At 39.2% G+C, this 22333-nt stretch overlaps 1 protein-coding gene across 1 annotated transcript in view; it reads left to right on the top strand.

The window, feature by feature from the left end:
• The window catches only part of LOC110222916 (uncharacterized), a 195358-nt gene that overhangs the window by 171487 nt on the left and 1538 nt on the right, over positions 1 to 22333 (top strand). The window contains 10 exon segments of the mRNA XM_078155582.1: positions 1617 to 1627; positions 1714 to 1915; positions 2037 to 2104; positions 7326 to 7493; positions 8537 to 8689; positions 8937 to 9068; positions 9794 to 9946; positions 12348 to 12557; positions 15692 to 15809; positions 20858 to 20982. Coding sequence (XP_078011708.1) covers positions 1617 to 1627; positions 1714 to 1915; positions 2037 to 2104; positions 7326 to 7493; positions 8537 to 8689; positions 8937 to 9068; positions 9794 to 9946; positions 12348 to 12557; positions 15692 to 15809; positions 20858 to 20982 — 1340 coding nt within the window.

Here is a 22333-nt window from a genome sequence, read left to right as displayed (position 1 = left end):
ACAGAGATTTAGTTAAACAGCACGATATATGGGGGGGGGGGGCGAGGGGAGGCAGAGAGCGAGATTAAAGGCTGGGCTTGGTATTAAGGGAGAATGCAAGTCCAAATTTTGCCTCTGACACTTAATAGTTATATATGACCATGTACAAGTCATTTACTCTCTCAGCCTCAGTTTCTCATCTGTAAAGTGGGAATAATCATACCTGTATGTATTAAGTCCCAGGCAAAACAGAAGACCTTGTGGCCACAGATAGTGTTTTCATCACCATTGCCAAATGAAGGAAAGGGATTCAGGCAAATTTGGGGAGTAACTTCTGGCTAAGAAGATCGTGTTAGGGGGAATTTTAATTTCTAGGCTAGAGTTAAAAATGCAGGGTGTCCCCAAAGGTCTTAGAACAGTTTTAAGGAACTTAAAACTGCTCTAAGATTTTGGGGGACACCCTATGTAAGGATCTTGGTACTTAGCAGAAGAAGTACACCTTGGAGAGGCTGGTAGAAATATATTTGCCTGGAAGTTGGTAAATCCAGTTGAGAGGAAGTAATGGTGAGAGAGAAAACTGCCCTCTTAGATTGGACCAGTGTGGTATAACAGACAACAGCAGCTCCAACATGAAAAGGAAGAATAGTTAAAGAATGGATAAGTAATTCCTGGGAAACTATATTCAAGAAATGAGTTAACAATAAAGCTGTAGCCTCAGAGTCTATATACACATGCTCAGAATATCTGTAATATGGTTGACTCTGACACAGCCCTCATTAACTCTCCAATCTTAGACCTAGATGAAAGACTTTTTTCCCCCTTTTTTGGAGGGGTGGGCTAGACAGTGGGGTTAAGTGACTTGCCCAAGGTCACACAGCTAGTAAGTGTCAAGTGTCTGAGGCCGGATTTGAACTCAGGTCCTCCTGACTCCAGGGCCAGTGCTCTATCCACTGCACCACCTAGCTGCCCCCCAATGAAAGACTTTTTTACGAAAAAAGTGAAATGCATCTTCCCACTCAGGATTCCATGTGACTGTATTGCTGGGAGTAATGTAAAGAGGCTGGCATCATACCACATTCTGTAATAGTAGGAGGAGGAGTAGCAGGAGTAGCAATAGTAGCTGCAGCTGCTACTGACATTAATATAGCATTTGGCTTAGATAACTCTGCCTAAATAGACTTCCAGCGACACCAGGATATTGTCCTGATTTCAAAAACTGCATTAAAACCCCACATTTTAAAAGTTGGAGGTGGGGCTTATTATAAACATGCCTATTAGTCTGTGAGCTCTTTGAGGGCCGGGACTTTCTTTTACTTCCTTTGGGATCCCCAAGAGCTCAGCACAATGTGTGCCATATAGTAAGTCTTAATACATGTTTATTCAAAAGACTTATTAATAGGACTAGCTCAGGGCAGCTCAGACACATTTTCCAAATCGGTTCCCATTTTTCTCCAGGGCAAGAGCTAAGGCTGCTTTTGAGGTACTGGCCCTCCCTCTATGGGTTAATGTCTTTTTCAAAGGCACTGTAGATCTCACAGAGAAAGAGAGTGAAGGAGAAAGTAGGCATTGGGGGGCGAGAAGGAAGCTTGGTGGGCCAGACCTGAGTCTAGAAGCTTCTAGTAGGGAAACATGAGAAGCAGGACCAAGAGTAAGTACCATGAGCCATGTTCCACAGTGATGAGGTTTTTGAGACTTGGGCTCATAGATGCTAATAATCATCTCTTTCTTTTACAGATCACTTTCAAGAAAGACCACTTAGAGACTTGCCTCCTTTCCCTGGGTTGTGATGTGATGGCCAGAGAATGCAGCACCTTTGAGACCTATTCCACGTCTTATGAAAATCTGCTGCAGCAGGCCAATGAGATGCTCTACCAGAAGGAACCAGTATATTCATGGGACTGGAAGGGCCGTGTCTTCGGAGGAGGCTTGAAGAAGGGTACCACATATTAGCTTGCGAAAGCCAAAATAGCTGAGTGGCTTTTCTGCCGTGAAACAACTGGTGCTGAATGCCATTTCCATCCGGTTTTTTAGTGGATCTGTTTACTTTAAATCATAAGGCTCTAAGCTGCACATACCATTAATACTGGGGTCAGTTGGAGTGGGCTCATGGAAAAATGAACAGAGCGTGAGAAGAAAATATTGGGTTATGACAATCGCAGAAGTGAGGGGTAGAATTGCTATTCCTACCCCACCTCAGGAAGTACTGAGCCCTTCAGATAAAGGCCTATGTTTTGGATTTGGAGTCAGAAGTCCTGGGTTGAAGTCCCAGTTGGGCTGCTTGATAACTGTGATCATCTCTTAGGTCCTTCTCAGCTCCAGATCTAAGATCCTATGAACTTTGGTATTACTCCGCTCTCAGGGTTCATGCTCTGAAATGTCTTTGTAGTTGTTGTTGTTGTTGTTGTTTTTCAGTCATGTTCAACTCTCTGTGAATCTATTTTGGGCTTTTCTTGGCAAAGATACTGAAATGGTTTGACATTTCCTTCTCCAGCTCATTTTACAGATGAGGAAACTGAGGCAAACAGGGATAAGTGATTTGCCCAGGATCACAGAATTAGTAAAAGTATCTGAGGCCAGATCTGAACTCATGAAAAATGAGTCTTCCTAATTCCAAGCCCAGTGCTGTATCGACTGTGCAACCTAGTTGCCCTCTTATAAATGAGACTACCATATAATGGTGAGGTTCCAGGAAAGCTCACTTTATCTCAAACACAAATCTGTTTCAAACCACATCACAACAAGATACCAGTAAAATCTTAATACTCCCTCAAGAAAAATAAATAATTAGGAAAGTGAATCTATAACAGAAAAAAAAATTCAAATAATTCATACAAAAGCCAAAAAGGAATGACTTTTGGATTGTGTTCTATATTGGATTATCATGATAATTTCCCTTCACTAGAGAGGACAATTGAAAATTATCTGTGTTGCTGGGTGATGCCAGACACCAAACAGGCAATAAGCACAGACTGAAGTATTCAGAGCCATCATGCTCTGCAAAGAGTCTTGGAGTCAGCAGCATGAATTGGTGGTTTTTTGAACCAATGATAATGAATGAAAGAAGTTACATGCTTTGCTTGTTTTAATTCAATTCAACAAGCATTTATTGAGTGCTCACTGTAGGTTAAGCACGCTATTTAGGGGCTGGGGATAGAAAGACAAAATGGAAACAGTCTGCCCTCAAGGAGCCTACATTCTACTGAGGTCCACTGTAGTTGGTAAAGCTTATGGGAAGGACCTGTTTGGTATAATGAAAAAAGAATAAATTTGGGAGTTAGGAGACACAAGTTCTAATCCTAGCTCGGCTGTTACTTAGCTGTGTAGTCTTGGTAGTTTGATTTTCTTTCCCTGGGTTTCAGGTTAGGTTCATAGGCTCATAGATTTGAAGGTAAAAGAGGCCTTTGAAGTCTTTAAGCAACTAGATAGCAGGGCGGAGCCAAGATGGCGGAGTGAAAGCAGTGACTTGCTTGAGCTCTCCCCCAAACCCCTCCAAATACTCATAAAAAATGGCTCTAAACAAATTCTGAAGCAGCAGAACCCACAAAAAGACAGAGTGAAACAAATTTCCAGCCCAAGACAACCTGGATGATTGATAAGAAAGGTGTATTGCACCGGGCTGGGCGCGCAGGCCGCAGCGAACCCGGAGCAGGCCTCAGAGGACTGAATCTCGGGCAGCTGTGGAGGTTTCCAGACTCCTCAATCCACAAATGCCAAAGACAACTTAGAAGGTCAGTGGGAAAAGTCTGTTTCTGTTGGTGCTGAGACAGGAAGGTGGGATTTCAGTTTCATTCCCGAAGAGCATGGCCCTGGGCAAGGGGAGCTGCTTCCCGAGCTTCCGGCCCATAGGCTGAGGGGGAATCCAGTGGCTGATCAGAGAGGGACTGCAGGGATCTCTTTGCCAGTGCTGAGGACGGAATCTCTTGCTTTGCCCGTGTGTGGATCTGGGTCACAATTCTGGGCGGCAGTGCTGGGGTGAGGAGGAACGCTGGCGTGGTAGAGCTTGGAGTGGCTGTGGAGAGGAACCCTTCCTCACAGTTACAGGACAGAAAGGAATACTTGTGGTCACAGGCCAGGAAAGGAGTAAACACCCCGGCCCTTATCATACCACCTTGGAAGAACTGAAAATTTACAGGTCCCTACAAGTATCTCTGAAAACAGCTATACAAACCCCTGAAGCTTGGGACAATACATTCTCCACATTGGAAGCAGACTCTTACCTTAACAAAGAGTTTAAAACTCAAGTAATTGGCTGGGATCATGAGCAAGCAGCGCAAAAAGAGTCAGACATAGATCTTACTTTGGTGAAAAAGAAGATCAAAATATACAACCAGAAGAAGACAACTCAAGAAAAATATGAATCAGTCCCAGGCCTTGGAAGAGCTCAAAAGGGATTTTGAGAAGCAAGTAAGGGAAGTAGAGGAAAAACTGAGAGTGATGCAAGAAAATCATGAAAAACAAGTCAACAGCTGCTAAAGGAGACCCAAAAAAATACTGAAGAAAATAACACCTTAAAAAATAGCCTAACCCAAATGGCAAAAGAGGTCCAAAAAGCCAATGAGGAGAAAATGCCCTAAAAAGAAAATTGGCCAAATGGAAAAGGAAGTCCAAAAGATTACTGAAGAAAATACTTCCTTAAAAATTAGAATAGAGCAATTGGAAGATAGTGACTTTATGAGAAATCAGACACAGTAGAACAAATCCAAAAGAATGAAAAATTAGAAAACAATGTGAAATATGGAAAAACAACTGACCTGGAAAATAGATCCAGGAGAGAGAATTTAAAAATTATTGGACTATCTGAAAGCCATGATCAAAAAAAGAGCCTAGACATCATCTTTCAAGAAATTATCAAGGAAAACTGCCCTGATAATTAGAACCAGAGGGCAAAATAGAAATTGAAAGAATCCACAGATCTCCTCCTGAAAGAGATCCCCAAAGGAAAACTCCTAGGAATATTGTAGCCAAATTCCAGAGTTCCCAGGTCAAGGAGAAAATATTACAAGCTGCCAGAAGGAAACAGTTCAAGTACTGTGGAAACACAATCAGGATAACACAAGATTTAGCAGCTTCTACATTAAAGGACCACAGGGCATGGAATATAATATTCCGGAGGGCAAAGGAGATAGGATTACAACCAAGAATCACCTACCCAGCAAAACTGAGTATAATCCTTCAGGGGAAAAAATGGTCATTCAGTGAAATAGAGGACTTTCAAGCATTCTTGATGAAAAGACAGAGCTGAATAGAAAATTTGACTTTCAAATACAGGACTCAAGTGGAACATGAAGAGGTAAACAGGAAAGAGAAATCATAAGAGACTTATTAAGATTGAACTGTTTACATTCCTGCATGGAAAGATGATATTTATAACTCATGAGACCTTTGTCAGTATTAGGGTAGTTGGAGGAAAAAAATTATATGTATGTATATGTAGATAGATAGATAGAGGGCACAGGGTGAGTTGAAGATTAAGGGGTCATATCTGGAGAATAAAATTAAGGGATGAGAGAGGATTATACTCGGAGAAGAAGAAAGGGAGAGGTAGAATGGGGTAAATTATCTCACAAAAAAAAACAGAAAAGAAAAGTCTCTTACAGTGGAGGGGAAAGGGGGAAGGTGAGAGAATGAGTGAATCTTATTCTCATAGGATTTGGCTTAAGGAGGGAATAACAACACATTCAATTGGGTATGGAAATCTGTCTTACTCTACAGGAAAATAGGGGGAGAAGGGGACAAGAGAGCAGGGGGATGATAGAGAGGAGGGCAGATTGGGAAAGGGTGTAATCAGAAGTAAATACTTCTGAGGAGGGACAGGGTCAAAAGAAAGAATAGAATAAATGGGAGGGCAGGATAGGATTAAGGGAAATAGAGTTAGTTTTTCACAACATGTCTACTATGGAAGTGTTTTGCATAACTGCACATGTACAACCTATACTGAGTTGCTTGCCTTTTCAATGAGGGTGGGTGGGGAGGGAGGAAGAGAGAAAATTTGAAACCTAAAGTTTTAAAAGCATATGTTTAAAAAAAATGTTTTCACATGCTACTGGGAAATAAGAAATACAGGAAATGGGGTACAGAAGTCTATCCTGCCCTACAGGAAAATAGGAGGGGAAGGGGATAAGAGAAGGGGGAGAGATAGAAGAGAGGACAGACTAGGGGAAGGGATATTCAGAATGCATGCCATCTTGGGGTGGGAGGAGGGGGGAGATTGGGTATAAATTTGGAATTCAAAAACTTGTGGGAGTGAATGTTGAAAGCTAAAAATAAATAAATTTATATTAAAAAATTTTTTTAAAAAAGCAACTAGGTAGCAGATAGGCAGTTAGATGGCACAGTGGATAGAGCCCTGGACTTGGAGTCAAGAAGATCTTAGTTCAAATCCAGCCTCACACTCTGGCTATGTGACCCTGGACAAATCATTCAACCTTGGCCTGCCTCAGTTTCTTCATCTGTAGAACAGGGATAATAACAGTGCCTATTTCCCAGGGTTATTGTAAAAAATAAAATGAAATAATATTTGTACAGTGCTTTTCAAACCTTAAAGCTTAAACCTTTAAGTGCTACCCTTTTGTTTTTAAGACCAACCCCAATATTTTACAGCTTTTTCATCTTACAGATCATCATTGGACTCAGTAACCTTTGAGTCCCCTTCGAACCTTTACATTCTTGCCCTGATGTTTTCCTTGTTTGTTGTTGTTTGATTTCTAGGAAATGAATGCAGTAAGAACAGCCCAAAGTTCACGTGAAGAAAATGTTCATTAGGTTGGTTAGGTGCCACTCAACTCCATTTCTCTTCTCTCTGGGCTGGCCTATAATAGGTATTTTTGAGTAGAACTGTGCCTTTTTGGATTGTAGACTCCCCAGTGACCACCAAAATGATGCAATAACATTTGGTAACTCAAAAATTGGAGAAATGCTCATAGCAGGTCATCTTTTGCTTCTGCAAGTGACATTCATTGGAGGCCATTGAGAGCAGGCTTCCTAACCACATAGGTTAGTGTGTATTTGACCTGAGGAGTTGAAAACAATTTAGAGATGCACGCACTAAAAAAGAAAGACAAAGTCACAGCTATTATTTTTACAACAGCGGGGGGGGGAATAAAAATCACTGAACCCATTGGTTATTTTGGCCTCTTGTAGATGTAATCTTAGCTCTTCTGTCTGGCATCTTATACAACTGGAAATTCTCCCTGTTCATACAAGGTTCAAAAGATAGTTTTCATTAGGCCATTTAGTCTCAGGTCTCCGGTTTCTGTGGTTCACAAAACAGCTCTATGTAAACTATTCGGTTACTGCTGTTGGACATTTCTAAGCCATCATCCTGTTCTTGAAACGTCCTGTGCTAGGTAGCAGGGCTGGTGCAGGATATGATCTTGGAAATCACTGCTCTCAGAGCCAGACTCATGGATCTAGAAGATGAGAGTCTCCTCCTCAAGGAAAAGATAAGAAAAGAAGTCCAAGAGGAATAGGAAGCCTTAGTTCGAGCCTTATTTGCGACCTGTTTACATATCTAAGTAGGTATATCCTAGATCCTAGACAACAATTTCTGAGTGGTTTCCTTGTTTCAATGGAACCCCAGGTGTAGGGTAGTGCCCAGATGAATTATCTAGTGTGAGGTTATAAATTAATAGAATTTTAGGCCCAATAACACATTATCTCCTAAATCTGTTTGCCAGAGAGAGAGAGAGCAAGAGAGAGAGAGAGAGAGAGAGAGAGAGAGAGAGAGAGAGAGAGAGAGAGAGAGAGAGAGAGAGAGAGAGAGAGAGAGAGAGAGAGATCAACAATATCATTTCCTATAATAAACCTTTTTTGTCCCTTTATTTAGATCAATCAGTCAATAAGTATTTACAAAGCATTTACTTTTGGGCCAGGCATTGGGGATATAAACACCAAAAGAAAAATTAAGGGGTTTCTTTGTGTTTTTTTAAAATGTTTATACTACCAATCTTCAATGAAGTGGTATCCTTCTCTGCTATCTGATTTTTTAAGGGGCCGCTGTAAATATTCAGTATGTTGGCCTCTTGGTCTAATCTGGCACAATTGGTCCAAAGAAGTGCTTTTTAATGGGTCAGACTTCAGCATGTGAACGCAGCCTATCTACAAAGCTAAATTGCTAGTCTTGTAGACTTAAAATACCAGGCAGCCTTAAGCAGTCTTCTCAACTGATTCCTCTGAACCCGGAAGGCACATTTTGCCGAAAGGAAATTGCACTGGTTCAGTGGAAAGAGCCTTGGATCCAGTATTAGGGGACTTGCATCCTGGCTCTGTCCCTTATTCTTTATGTCACTTTAGGCACTTCTGATTGTAGGTTCTCTGTTCTGCAAAATGAAGGGGTTTGATTAGATGGTCTTTAAGGTGCTTGCCAACTCTCAGTCTAACTCTGATAAATTTCAAAGCTCTAAGCTCTCTAGCTCATGCACAACAATACAAAATGCCTCATGAATTATGCCTTTTGGCTGAAATCATTATTTGAGCCCGGTCTGGGGAAGGCCAGATACCCACCCCATCCCCCCAATCCCCAATGGCAACACATTATTAACCACTCTTTGCTCGGCAGGAGAAATTGGATGAGCATCAGCTTAAAATGAGCTGGAAAGTGTGTGATCTCATCAGTGAAGTGAGAAAAGAAGGGGTTGACAGTATGATTGATTTGAAGAAAAAAATTGGCTTCAGCAAAGTTGCTAATGGATTGAAAGAAAACTTAGCCAAAGTAAGTGATTTCATTTAGTGCAAGGATCTGAATATTTCATCCCAGCGTTCGTCTCTGTAGCTCACTCAGTTTGTCCCACTTGGGTTCCTTTTTTTCCCAGAAGCATGGCATTCAGTATTTACTCAGCCCTCTGTCTTGAATGCATGACTGTGACAGTCCTCTCGGGGGAAGGGCTATATCTGCTACTGAAAGTTAAAGTCTTGACTTTTGCTGAAAGTAAATAGGGATCATGTCCCTTCATTTGCAGGAGTAGATTCAGGCCCTACAGGAGGAAAACAGGTGACTGGAGGAGCTGGTGTGCAAGGTGAAGACCATAAGCCACTGGAAACTAACTGTACAACAGCAGCAGCTCCAGAGACAGCTAAGAAATGCAGAGAAGGTGAGCAAGCCGGAGCAAGACAGCTTAAAAAAGATTACAGCACAGGAGGCATTAATTGCCTTTTTGGTTCATGATTGCCATAGGTATCATGCTACCAACCAAATGTAAGGATGGCTTTTTTCTGTAGAAATCAATATTCTTGTTGAAGGAAGTCTGATGAGTGCAGGAGCAATCTCCTGGCCTCAAATCATGGAGGGAAGACGCAAAACCTACTAAATGCCATTGTCTTGGGAGAAATGGGAGAGGAGCTATAGGCAGCAAATAATAGGGAGAGAAAATTGGAGAGTTTGATATCAGAGTGTGAAGAGGATGAATGGGAATGATCAAAGAAGAAGAAAGTCATGGAGAGACTTCAGCAGTGCTTTAGCAGGTTATTTGTCCAAAAAGCTGTCAACACATACATATCTTCTGAAGTGGCTTACTTCATCTGTGTCCTTTTATGAAGGAAGTAAAATTACAAAAAAAATCTTCTAAAGGACAGTGAATTTAAAACACAAATTGATAGTGACTTGGGGTTATTTCCATTTCCCATTTTGACACATTTCTCATGGATACTTATCTGTGTCATTATTTACACACTCTGGAAACAGGTTCTGAGAGTAAATTCTGGGAACTGGAAACATGAGTCAGTTCTACAGACCCACAAGGAGACAAAGATTAAGTAACTTGTGAAGAATAAAAATACTGAAATGAAATTTCTTTACCATCTGTTTGGTGATTCATAGGAAGGTACGCAAAGCAAAAAAAAATATTTACGAATCAAGATAATGGCAGAACACAAGAGCATTTTACTACAACAACAATTACTGGCTTTAAGGAAGGCTCTGGCCAGATCTCAAGCAGAGAATGTGAAGATGGAGAAGCAGCTTGACAAGCAGGTACCTGAGACTCTGTCACATCCTCCTCCCTGGGTCTCTGCCTGGGGCTGGATTAAATGACTTCTAAGGTATCTTCCTATTTTGGCATTTTAGGATACTTATGATTTGTCCAGAAAGTGTCATACCAAATCAATCAGAACTACAAACAGCATACTATAAGGTTTTATAGCAACATGATCAATGACAGTATTTAGCATTAGAGATATTGCCTGAAAGAGGATGAATACCCAGGTTCTCTCATTCCTTCATCTCTCTCTTTTTCTATTCCTGACTCAGAGAGGAATTATGGATGCAAGGCATCTGTCCCTTATTCCAAGTATTTGGCCAAAAATAATTAATGTACAGGGATCTCCCTTCCCCTCTACCTCCCAACAACCAAAAAAAAAAAGGCCAGGGAGGGAATAATCAGCAATATGTAAGGCAAGCTTAGAAAAAGCAGATGAACTTTAGGCATTCCATCTAAGAAGTGAGTCTATCCATCCTGGGCATGAAGCAATGAGTAGGACAAAATAAGTTGAGCAACTTTATAGCCCTTTGAGTCCATTCCTCAGCATTTTGTTTCAAGTGACAGTAGAATAGTGGAAAGAATGATGCCCTTGAAGTCAGGAGATCTAGGCTCAAATCCTTGCTTTGACATGTATTAGCTATGTGACTTTGGGCAAGTCACTTGACCTTTGAGTCACAGTTTTCTTCTCTGCCAAATGATGATACTATAACTTACAGACCTACCTCATGGTGTCATTGTGAGGAAAACACTTTGTAAACTTTAAAGGGCTATAGATATAAATAGGAGCTAATAAGTTTAAAAAAAACCTCCTGGTACACTAGACATATCTAAATTTAAAACATCAGTAGAAAAAACAGCCAAAGAGAAGTAGCCATTTTTGTATCCAACATTTTGGATATCCCTTTAACTATGGAAATTGAGTTGACTACATAGTACTTAGCATTGCAGTTATGAAATTTTGCAAAGCCTCTTTTTTTCTTATTGTAACAAGAACCTGACTTACACAGAGTTATTCAGAGACTCAGAAGCAGAGCCAAGATTAAAACTCCCAGTCCTTCATGCTATCCTGCTGCTAAGGACAGTGAGTGCATCATCCTGATTTCCATAAAATGCTGCATTCTTTGTGTTATTGTGATTGAGTTTCTTATCCATTTTATGCACTCTTCAGGTCAACCAAAGCAGCCTTCCTTCTGCTCTTCACACGAGACATTCCACTTCCCATTTCTGTATTTTTGCATACACCCCATACCTGCATACTACTTCTCAAAACCCCACATATGCTCTGGACACCCTGTACTCCTCTGTCTCTTAGAATTCCAAGTTTCCTCCAAAGTGCAGCTCAAAGACTACAGGAGATCGTTCCTCATATACCCAGCTGCTCCACCCTAAAAATTACCTTGTATTTACTTGGGGTGTGTGTGTGTGTGTGTGTGTGTGTGTGTGTGTGTGTGTGTGTGTGTGTGTGTGTGTGTGTAAAAAAATATATATATGTGATATATATATATATATACATATATATATATATAGCACTTATATGTATACATGTTGTTGTCTCCTATTGAATGTAAGCTTCCTGAGGGTAAGGACTGTTTTATTTGTCTTTTTATTCTACATACCTATCACAGTGCCTGATAAATGCCTAATAAATGCTTGTTGATTACTGAAAATGGAAGCACATGGTATTCACTTACAGAGTTTAAACTCTAATTTCACCTACATATAGCTGTCAGATTCTGGAATTTTAAAGGTAGACTAGATTCTATTAAATACCACATATAGTGTTTGATTGGTAGGCAGCTAGGTAGTGTAGTAAATAAAGTATTAGGCCTGAAATCAGAATTTATCAATCAGATTCATCTTTCTGAATTTAAATTTGGCCTCAGACACTTCCTAGATGTGTGACCCTGGGCAAGTCATTTAACCCTGTTTGCCTCAGTTCCCTCATTTGTAAAATGAGCTAGAGAGGGAAATGGCAAATCAGTCTACTATCTTTGCTAAGAAAACCCCAAATGGGGTCACGGAGAGTCAGACACAACTGAAACAACTGAACATGTGTTTGATTGCCTTGATATAATTTTCATTTTATTTTTCATCAAATACTTGTTCAGAGCCTATATTATCGAGTGATAAAATTAATACTTGTGTTGCCCTCCTAATAATGACTGAGTGAAATGACAAGACCACAGAAAGGTACAACTTGTGAACTGGAGGTCTATGATCCTGTGAACTGGAGAGATAAAATTCCTTCAATGTACACCTTGAATTTTGAGTCCAATGGTTCAGCTGGCAATTAGCAAATGCAGGCATGCACCAACTCTCAGTTTTCTGCAGATTTGGCAAAGGTTGTTATTTTTACAGCCATTTTCAATCACGCTTTGTATTTCCCTGATTTAGAAACAGATGTTGAAAGAATTTGAATACAAAATGACCCATGAAAATCTAAATAGGCAGCAGTTGGATGTGATGAAAACATCCAGCATGGAGAAATTCTTGGAAGACATAGAGAAGAAAGAACAAAGGCCCTATCTTCTCACTGAGGAAGTAGAAAGGTCTTCTAAGATGGGCCAACTCCAACAAAAGAAAATTAAGAAAGAAATCCAACAGGTAACCTCAAATTAGAGGAGAGGACCACTAAAAAGGGCCTTAACGTGTGTTATCAAGAACACTTTTCTTTTTGGATTTTTCTCATGACCCCCTCTTTTGCTCCTTGACACATTTAATGATTAAAAAAATATTTCACAGGAGCTGATCATGGATCTAGAGTGAAAAGGGCTGCTGGCCCTTAAAGACCATCTAGTTCAACCCATTTGGTTCAACAGTTGAAGAAACTGAGCTCAAATAGCATCTGAGCCAAGACATGAACCAGATTCTATGACTCCTGAATCAGAACAAGTAGTTTGGGAGATCCCATAAGAGTATAGGAAATATAGAGTCAAAAATGAAAGAAAAGGCACAAGGGTGGGGAGAAGAGGATTATGATATGCTCATACAAAATATATAGCACCATAAAAAGGTCACAGATCTTACAATTTGGGTTCTAGAAGGATCATTGATCATGAGAAATGAAAGGATTAGATAAATAATTCAACAGGCACATTTAAGTGATTTGTCCAAGATTAATTGGTGGCAAAATTAGGACCAGTAGGATATGATAGAAGACTGTGGGTATCAATTTATAGAAAACCTATAGGGAGACCAAAGAGTTTAAGCTGACAAGGAAATAAAAAGTGAGAGATCATAATAAGAACAGAATAAAATGAAATTAGTATCTGTGATTTTAGAACATCCATGAAGATGATCAGAAGGAAAATATTGCTAAAGATAAGAAATAATCAACATATTTCTATATCAAGATATAGAAATAAAATCAAAGAGAGTGAATTTTAGGAATAAAACTAATGAACGGTTAGGAAGAAGAAGGCTTTAAAAAGTGGTGCCCCCAGATAGAATTTTCTTGTTTGCTTTATGAAAACTAAGATATTATAAGAGTAAATATTAATAAGAAAGATTAAGAACTAGATCTTCAAAGTCTTTGTTATAAGTTGAACTACAGAATCCTAGGAGGGAGGGCAAACTAGTGATGACAACTTCAAAGCTTTTTCTAGTTTATTTTGACACAAATTATTAGATAGTGGAACAGATAGACTTTTCTCAATAGGTACAGTCAAAGCAGGAATTTTTAATAAGAATTCCCATCTTTCAACCCACTTTCCTAATACAGGCATAAATTACAATACATACAAACATTACCTTAATCCACTCAATGACCATTTATTAAATGTACAAGCATGGCCAAATGGCCAAAAATTCAAAGTCCCACCTCTAATTCATACTAGCAGTATGACCCTGGACAATTCCCCTAATCAATCAGTGACTTGATATTTGTTGAACTGAATTACTCCTGGGGTTAGCTGCAAACCTTGCCCATGAGATGGTCTGTGATGATAGAAGAACATTTAGCATACCTACAAATACATGGTTCACCTTACTGCATATACCTAAATGAAATGATGCTGAAAGTATTAGGAGTGTCTTTATTTCTGTATAGGCAGGTGAATTCTCAGTGGAGTCTTAAGGAGAGTAGAAACAAAGATAAGGCAGGTTATTCTGACTGTGTGAAAGAGTCTGAGCAAGAATTCAGGGGAAAAATGGCAACATGAGCTTGTGGTTCATTCAGCCTGTGAATGGGTTGCATGAAAAAGGCAACAGCTTTTGTAGGAAATTAATTCATTGGCCCTAGAACTTGCCAAGACCCCTAACCTAGAAATAGTCTTCTCAGATAAATTTTGGCAACAGAAACAACTGAGTTGTATGATTAAAAAAAAAACCAAAAAAACAACCACATCGAACAGTATGGCCGATGTCCCCAGGATGCCTCCCTCTTGGATATGACTATATTTAGTTAATACTACTCAGCATGTTGCTGGCCAGAAATAACAAAAGGTGGAATCGAACCAGAAATTGAAAATATCAATAAGCCATTTCAAGGAATGCCTCACAAAAATGGGAGCAGCCATAGGAATTGTTGATACCAACAGGGTATCCAAAGGGTTTTGAAGATGGGCTAAAGAGAAGAGTAGCTAGCTTGTTTAGTCAGTCTGGAAAGTAGTACGGTGATGATCTCTTTCCAGTCCTTAACCCTTATTATGTCAAGGAGACTCACCCTTAACAGTAGTTCTATACAAGGGAGAGAGACTTTGGGATTGTAAAGGCAATACTATGATTGACAGTAGGTTAGAGATGGGTGAGGTTAAAGGGACAGGGAAGGATGGTATTGTTACTAATAAGTTTGGAGCTACAGCAGAGTGCAGAGTCCTTGACCACAATTTCCTTTGACTTTATATATTAAATGAAAACTTGCAGGATGTGACATTGTTGAACAAAAGAGCTTCCTTGTTTCTCTGGACAAGTCTCTTCAGGAGATGTGTCAAGTTCATCATAATGAATGTAAAATTATACTTAAGCCTTGGAATCTGGCATAGGGAAGAGGTAAATAATTCTTTGCAAGGATAAGTATTACTTATTTTCATTAACTTTTCACTTGTTTCTTACCTTCATTACTACATCCATTGGCATCAGAATTGTTTATTTAATGTAGCTAAGCAGGAAAGGGAATAACATGAGAACCTTGTATCAGAATCCTTGGCATAAATGAAGATGCTAGCAGCAACCACTGGTAGATATGCATCCTTTAGGTGACCTAGTTCTCTACTTATTCTGGAGAAAGAGCCACTAACCTGTCACGAGCCTTTCAATCCTATGGCTGGGATTGGGCAAGCTGGATACCCAGGGACTGTCTGCTAGAGTGCCAGGCACATAACAGAAATCACTAAACACTGTGGTGTTTAAACATAGTGACTGTCCCTACTAGTTCAGGCTTTTTTGAGGTACCACTAAAAAAAAAATCCCAAACCCACCTTCTCTGTAGTCAAATAGAAAGCCAGCGGCAACCACAGAAATCAACACATACTAGTGGTTTTATCCATCCTATTGTATCCACTCCAATTGTGGCATACCCATCTCAGCCACTGCATTGTAAAGACATTCCACTGTTCCTCTGCTTCTAAAAAGATTCTTCATGTCCTAGAGCACTTACCCACTGAAAGGCTTGTGTGTGGATCCCAGACCCAAAAGAATTTTCATGAACATTTGCTCACTAGTTAAATGAGAACTGCAAGTGAAAAAATGTCTTATTTCCCATAAAACATATATTTATGTGATTTATCTCATCTTATCAGATAAGCCAACTTGCCCAAGAAAGAAGTTTAAAGTTGGATGCATTCCAGCGAGTGAATGAATTGCAAAGTCAGCTTTATGATATAGAAAGTGCATCAATCCAAATAAACTCACTGGGAGGTAAGAATTATTTTTTTCTACCAGAAAAACTTGACTTTGGGATTTTTTTTTAGGCAATTGGGGTTAAGTGACTTGCCCAGGGTCACACAGCTAGTAAGTGTCAAGTGTTTCGTCTGAGGCCAGATTTTAACTCAGGTCCTCCTGACTTCAGGGCCGGTGCTCTATCCACTGAGCCACCTGGGAGCCCAACTTTGGGATTTTAAAGTAAGGGAAGTTAACCATCTGAGAAAGTCCAATACAAGGCTTTCCCATTATACAGTCACACTTGGCTTTTGGCTTTTTTTTTAGTTGAGGTTCCCTCACCTAAGTTTATATAAAATTTTATTATATAAAGTAGTATTTAAAGAAGATTTGGTTCTATAAAATCAAATTTATATCCCTGGAAAGTTGGAATTGAAATGTCTAGCTCTACCGAGGTACTAAACCAATCAGGCTAATGGCAGGTTGCTTTCCAAATCCATTGAAATTATTGAATTTGAGACTACAGAATTACAGATCTAGAACTGTAAGGTACCTCAGAGAATATATGAAAAAAATTCTCTTATTTTACAGATGAAGAAAATGAGGCTTAGGGAGGCAATATGCCAGCCATGTCAAAACAGTAACCAAAATGGCAGTCACAGCACGTTTAGGGGCTATCAAAAAAAGTAGACAAATGTATGTGAGTGATACTGCTAGGGAATGCACATTGGAGAGAACATTTCCTGGCAGTCCAGGAATCTGGTCATTCTAGGACTGTGTGACCTCGGAGTCACTTAACCCCTTATGTCCTGTTACATCATTCATAAAATGGGGTGGAAAGGGTATACTAGAGAATCCACAAATGTCTCTTCCTAATTGTATGATCTTATGACCTCTCTGGCCCGCAACTACCTCATCTATTATTGAAATCTATAAGATGAAAGGATTATTATTACTTTATTATTATTAGTAAAATACTAATAATTCATAATATTCTATTATTCTAAGCACCAACATTCTGTGACTATGAACATGCTAGATAAATGTACTAAACATATGCCTGTTTTAAAGACAAATATAGAACACTGGTGAGGCATCATGATCTAAGTGGGTAGAGGCTGGCCATGGGAGTGGGGAGGCCTGAGTCAAAGTCCAGCCTTTGACATATGGGCTTTACCTTCTCAGTGCCAGAGGTAACTCACAAGACTATAAATTGTAGAACCATTGATGATCTGTATTGGTAGAAGGAATTCCCTCACCAACAGTTCCTCTATATGTATGAAATGAGATACAAACCATTATGCCACCCTCAAAATAGAAAGCTCAGGTTTGGTTTTATTGCTGTATTTTATATAAATATGCATTTAATGCTTTATCGATGTACATTTTCACTACTTCTTAAAACATATACATGACTTCTTAAGACATACATGCCTGACAAATGTGATTCTAAGCAGCAAGGAAAAGTTCACATTCGCTGGGATTACTCAGTTAATAGATAAGAGGGGCAGAAAGAAAATAAGAAAATATATTCTCTCCTCCTATAATCCTTATTTCCAGTAGAACTTGGGGATTGAAAGGAATTCAGCCATTGCTTTGAGGCCTTGAGGGTGTTTGAGAAAAAAGCTGGTTGGAGACCATGGCTATGACCTGCGTATAAGTTTCTATCTGGATGTCTCAGGTAGTAGTAGCCTTTTGATCTGCTGGGTGTCCTTTGAAAAATACTGAAACATTTATATCTTTTTTAGGAAAATGTGCCATTGGTCCACATAGGTTGGGGGGGAGAAGACAGCAAAACCATCACGTTGCCCTTCAAAAGAATATAGCTGAGGAATCAAAATAAAATTCTCTCTAAAACTAACATGGGGGATAAAAATGAGATAGAAATAGTATGTGGTTATTTTCAACTAAATCCAAACATTTGTTAAATACCTACTCTATACAACCTTCACTTTTACTTCTTCCTGCAAGTAGCAAAAAGCTGTTTGTTCCTTCCTATTTTGTCTTCAGTACCTTTTCAGGTCAAATTCTGTACCAGGTCCCCAGTGCCTTTGTACCTACTCTCCCCTCTCCAGGAATTACCATCACTGCTAACATTCAGGACGGAAAAGAACTGTCACTAGCTGGCTGAGCACTACAGCCTTCTCAGACTTTCCTTTCCCTAACACCTGCCTCTTTGTCGTCTTCTTGTTTTCTTACTTCCATACCAATCATTGCTGGTGTTTTCTGTCAATTCACATGACCTAGACTGTTTAACAGAGCAAGAGTTAATTAATGCTTTATCATGAGAGAAGTGGATTGAGCTTTATGAAATTAAGTGGTTAGAAAAGAATTATAAATATGAACACAATGTAAATATCTTTCATAACCAAAAAAAGTAGGTTATAGTAGGGGAGGATAGAAAGAGTTTGTAGTCTAAAGCAGGGGTTCTTAACCTGGGCACCTTGAACTTCAAAACACATATTTTGATAACTGTATTTCAATGTTAATTGAATTTCCTTTGTATTCCTACGTAGTTTAAGCATTTTAAAAATTATTCTGACATGGAATTCACAGGTTTTACCAGATTCCACAGGACTTCATGATACACACCAAAAAGCTTAAAAATCCCTGGTGTTGAGAGTTTAGGTATATAAGCTGTGACAGAAGGCAGGACTTTTTTCCAAAATTGGAAATCACTCCCTTACCATCACAGAATGTAGTCAGTACTTGAGGGAAGGACTGGCTTTTTTTCCTTTTTCCCCCAGCTAAGTGGTAAGTAGCCAAAGATGCTGCCCTATAGAAGTCACCACTTTGGATGATTCCATTTTTGGCATTATGTATTACATCAAAAAGAAAAGTAAGCAATGCAGGTATTAGTTCCAGAACTGGTCACATGTGTGGTTAACAGAGGGTGTCCTAGCTGGTCCATACTCTAGTCCAATACACAGAAAATGGATTCAGTTCTGCAATTATTATTAAGAATGTATCATACACTCGATATTGGAGATATAAAGACTGAAACAAAATAACCATGGCTCTCAAGGGGCATACATTGTATAGAGGGTATATAAGACATGAATAAGTAAGGAAAAACAAAGTAATGTCAAGAGGGAGAAACTGCTAGTAATTGTGGGGCAGGAATCAAGAAAGGCCTCTTGTGAGGGGGGGTACCAGAGTTGTGCACTGAAGAAAACTAAATAATCTACCAGGGGAAGGTGAGGGTATTAATATGAAATAAGCCTAGAAAGTCAAGTAGAAGCCAAACTTTGTGGGACTTTAATTGTCAGGGTAGGATTTTGTATTTTATCCCTAGAGACACTGAGAGCCACTGAAGATTTCAGGGGGCTGGGATTGGGGGGACAGGAAGGAAGAGTTGACTCAAGATGTGCTAGTATCTTACTGCATTCCTGACAGTTAACAAAGGAAGAAAATTATTCTATTATTCTGATTTTATTTGCACCCACAGCTCCAAAACATTGGTAAAAGGTGCCCAGTTTTGTAACTAAGCTGAGTTTCATTATCAGCTCTATGCAGATAGTACCCAGATCCACATTTCTAATCTCAGTCTTTCTCTCTTGACCTCCACTCCTGCACTGCCAATTGCCTATTGGACATTTCAAACTGGATGAACCAGTTTGATATCTACTCAAATTCAGCTTGTCCAAAACAAAATTCATTCTCTTTCCCCCTAAACCCACCCCTCTTCTACACTTTTTGAGCACCACTGTACTGTCGCTTTAGTTGTCCAGGTTCCCAACCAGTTCATAGTCCTCTCCCTTACCCCACATATCCAATTAGTTGCCACATCTTTATCTCTATGTCTCATATCTGGTCCCCATTTCTCTAGCAGGAAGCCACCAACTTAGTTCAGACCCTCATCTCTCACCTGAGCTATTGCAATAGCCTTCCATTTGGTCTCCTTGCCTCAGGATTGTCCCCACTTCAATCTTGTACTTTAGTTTCCAAAATGATTTTTCTTACATACAGGTCTGACTGACCATGTGCCCTCCCCCCCTCCCCCCCATACATTCCAGTGGCTTCCTATTACTTCTAGGATGGAATTTAAATTTAAATTCTCTTATTTAAAGCTCTTTATAACCTGGCCTCAACACACCTTTGCAGCCTCATTATTCAAGGTGTGCCAAAAGTCCTAGTGTGCTTTTTTAAGCTAACACAGATAATGCTATTAAAAAGCTATTAAAGCTTTTTGGGACATCTTCTACATCTGTGGTGTCAAAACTTAAAAAAGAGAAACAGAACCACTAAAACCATACCCAAGGATCCCTGTGAGCTGTCTACTGACTTAGGAAACTGCAAATTAACAGGTAAGTTTTACTGGGGTTTTTTTTAATTATTTTGTTAAGTATTTACTAATTGCATTTTAATCTGGTTCAGGCCACACTGGGGAATGCTGTCTGCAGGCCCCATATGTTTGACACCTTTGCTGCACATTACTCTCTAACACTCTACTATCTACACAAATGGTTCTCCTTGCTATTCCTCTCACATTATATCCCACTTCCCATGAATGGAATGCACTCCCTCCTCACCTCCACCTGTTATAATCTCTTATCTCCTTCAAGAATCAACACAAGCACCTTCTACATGAAAGCTTTTCCTGATCCCCACCGCTAATTCCCTTCCTCTCAAAACTACATTGTTTTATTTATATATATATATATACATATATATATATATATATATATACACATATATATATATATACATATATATATATATATATACACATATATATATACACATATATATACATATATATATATATATACATATATATATACACACATACACACACACACACACACACTGCACATACACACGCTGACCTTCTCAACTACCCTTAATAATATAGGAGCTCCTTGAGATCAGAGATGGTTTCATTTTTACTTTGTACTCCCAGCAATCAATAAATCCTAATGATAGATAACCCCAAGGCAAGTTAAAACCTTTAGTTAATCTATAAAATGATGAGGAAAAAGGGTAAAAGTCCCCCCCCCAGTTGAATTAGTGTGCTCCGTATGAAAATGGTAAATGCATTGGAACCTGAGGTCAGTTCATAATCAGTGTCATATTAAACATTGCAGGTCTTACATCATGGGCTAACTATACTCGAAGTTCTGTCTCTACTCCATGCAGATATTCCCAGCAATACCTTTTAAAGTCAGATCCTAAAAGCAGTGAAATAAAAAGGATTCAAAGGCCAAGGACTGTAAGTAATGAACCGCTGCCCACACTATCTGTCTGAACCTTTTTTTTGCACCTAATAGTATTTTTTTCCAATTACATATAAAGAAAGTTTTCAAATTCATTTTTGTAAGATTTTGAGTTCCAAATTTTTCTCCCTCCCTTCCTTTCCTCATTCCTCCCCAAGACAGCAAGCAATCTGATAGGTTATACATGTACAATCATGTTAAACATTTCCATATTGATCATGTGAAAGAAGAATCAGAACAAAAGGGAAAAATCATGAGAAAGAAAAAACGAAACAAAACAAAAAGTAAAAATAGTATGCTTCGATTGCATTCAGACTCCATAGTTCTTTCTCTCGATGTGGATTAGTATTTTCCATCACGAATCTTTTGAATTGTCTCAGATCACTGTATTGTTGAGAAGAGCCAAGTCTATCATAGTTGATTATTGCACAATACTGCCGTTACTGTGTCCATGTTTGAACCTTTTCAAGAATAACCTTTGCCTATCTATATACACACTGCCACCTTGCTGGTTCAGGCCTTCATCACTCATCTTGGATTATTAAACTCTTGATATTCCTGTTGTCCTCTCCAAGTCATCCTACAATGGCTTCTGACTAAATAATCTTCCTAAGGCACAGGTCTAACAATGTCATTCCCCTGCTCAAAACTCTACATTCCCAGCATTGTTACGTACTACCCTGCTTGAGGAATTCTAGATTCCAGCCAAACTGAACTACTTTTATCCAGACATGACAGTTATGTGCATTCACATAAGGTGTGCCTAATGCCTGGAATTAAGCTCTCATCTCCACCTCTCATACTGTTTGGTGTCTTTGGTGTCAACTCAGGTCTTACTTCCTCCATGAAGTTTTCTCTGATCCATTTCTGTTACTATTCTCTCCCTCCTTAATTTTCCTTATGTTCTACTTATTTGTAAGCACACTGTATATTCTCCCAGCTCTGTAAGGACCTCTACACTACTTTCTTTGGTGATCCCATCAGCTTTCATGGGTTCAGTAATCATCTCTATGCAAATAATTCTCAGATCTATTAATCCAGCCCTAACCTCACTACCAATGTCCAGTCTCATATTTCTGACTGCTTATTGGATATCTTGAACTGGATGTTCTATATATAGAGAGAAAAATTTGGAACTCAAAATCTTACAAAAATGAATTTGAAATATATATAGATATATAGATATAGATATAAATTGATATATCAAAACTGAACTCATCATCTTCTTCCCTAAACCCTCCTCTCTGCCTTTTCATTTACTGTGAAAAGCACTGCTATCCTCCCAGTCATCCTGCCTGGGTGCCATCCTCAACTCACTTACTTCCCATATCGAATCAGTTGCTAAGG

This window comes from Phascolarctos cinereus, unplaced genomic scaffold (assembly GCF_003287225.1).
Source record: "Phascolarctos cinereus isolate Bilbo 61053 unplaced genomic scaffold, phaCin_HiC Scaffold_5;HRSCAF=322, whole genome shotgun sequence".
NCBI lineage: Eukaryota > Metazoa > Chordata > Mammalia > Diprotodontia > Phascolarctidae > Phascolarctos > Phascolarctos cinereus.
The sequence above is the reverse complement of the archived record's forward strand: the minus strand, read 5'-3'. Positions and strand labels throughout refer to the sequence as shown.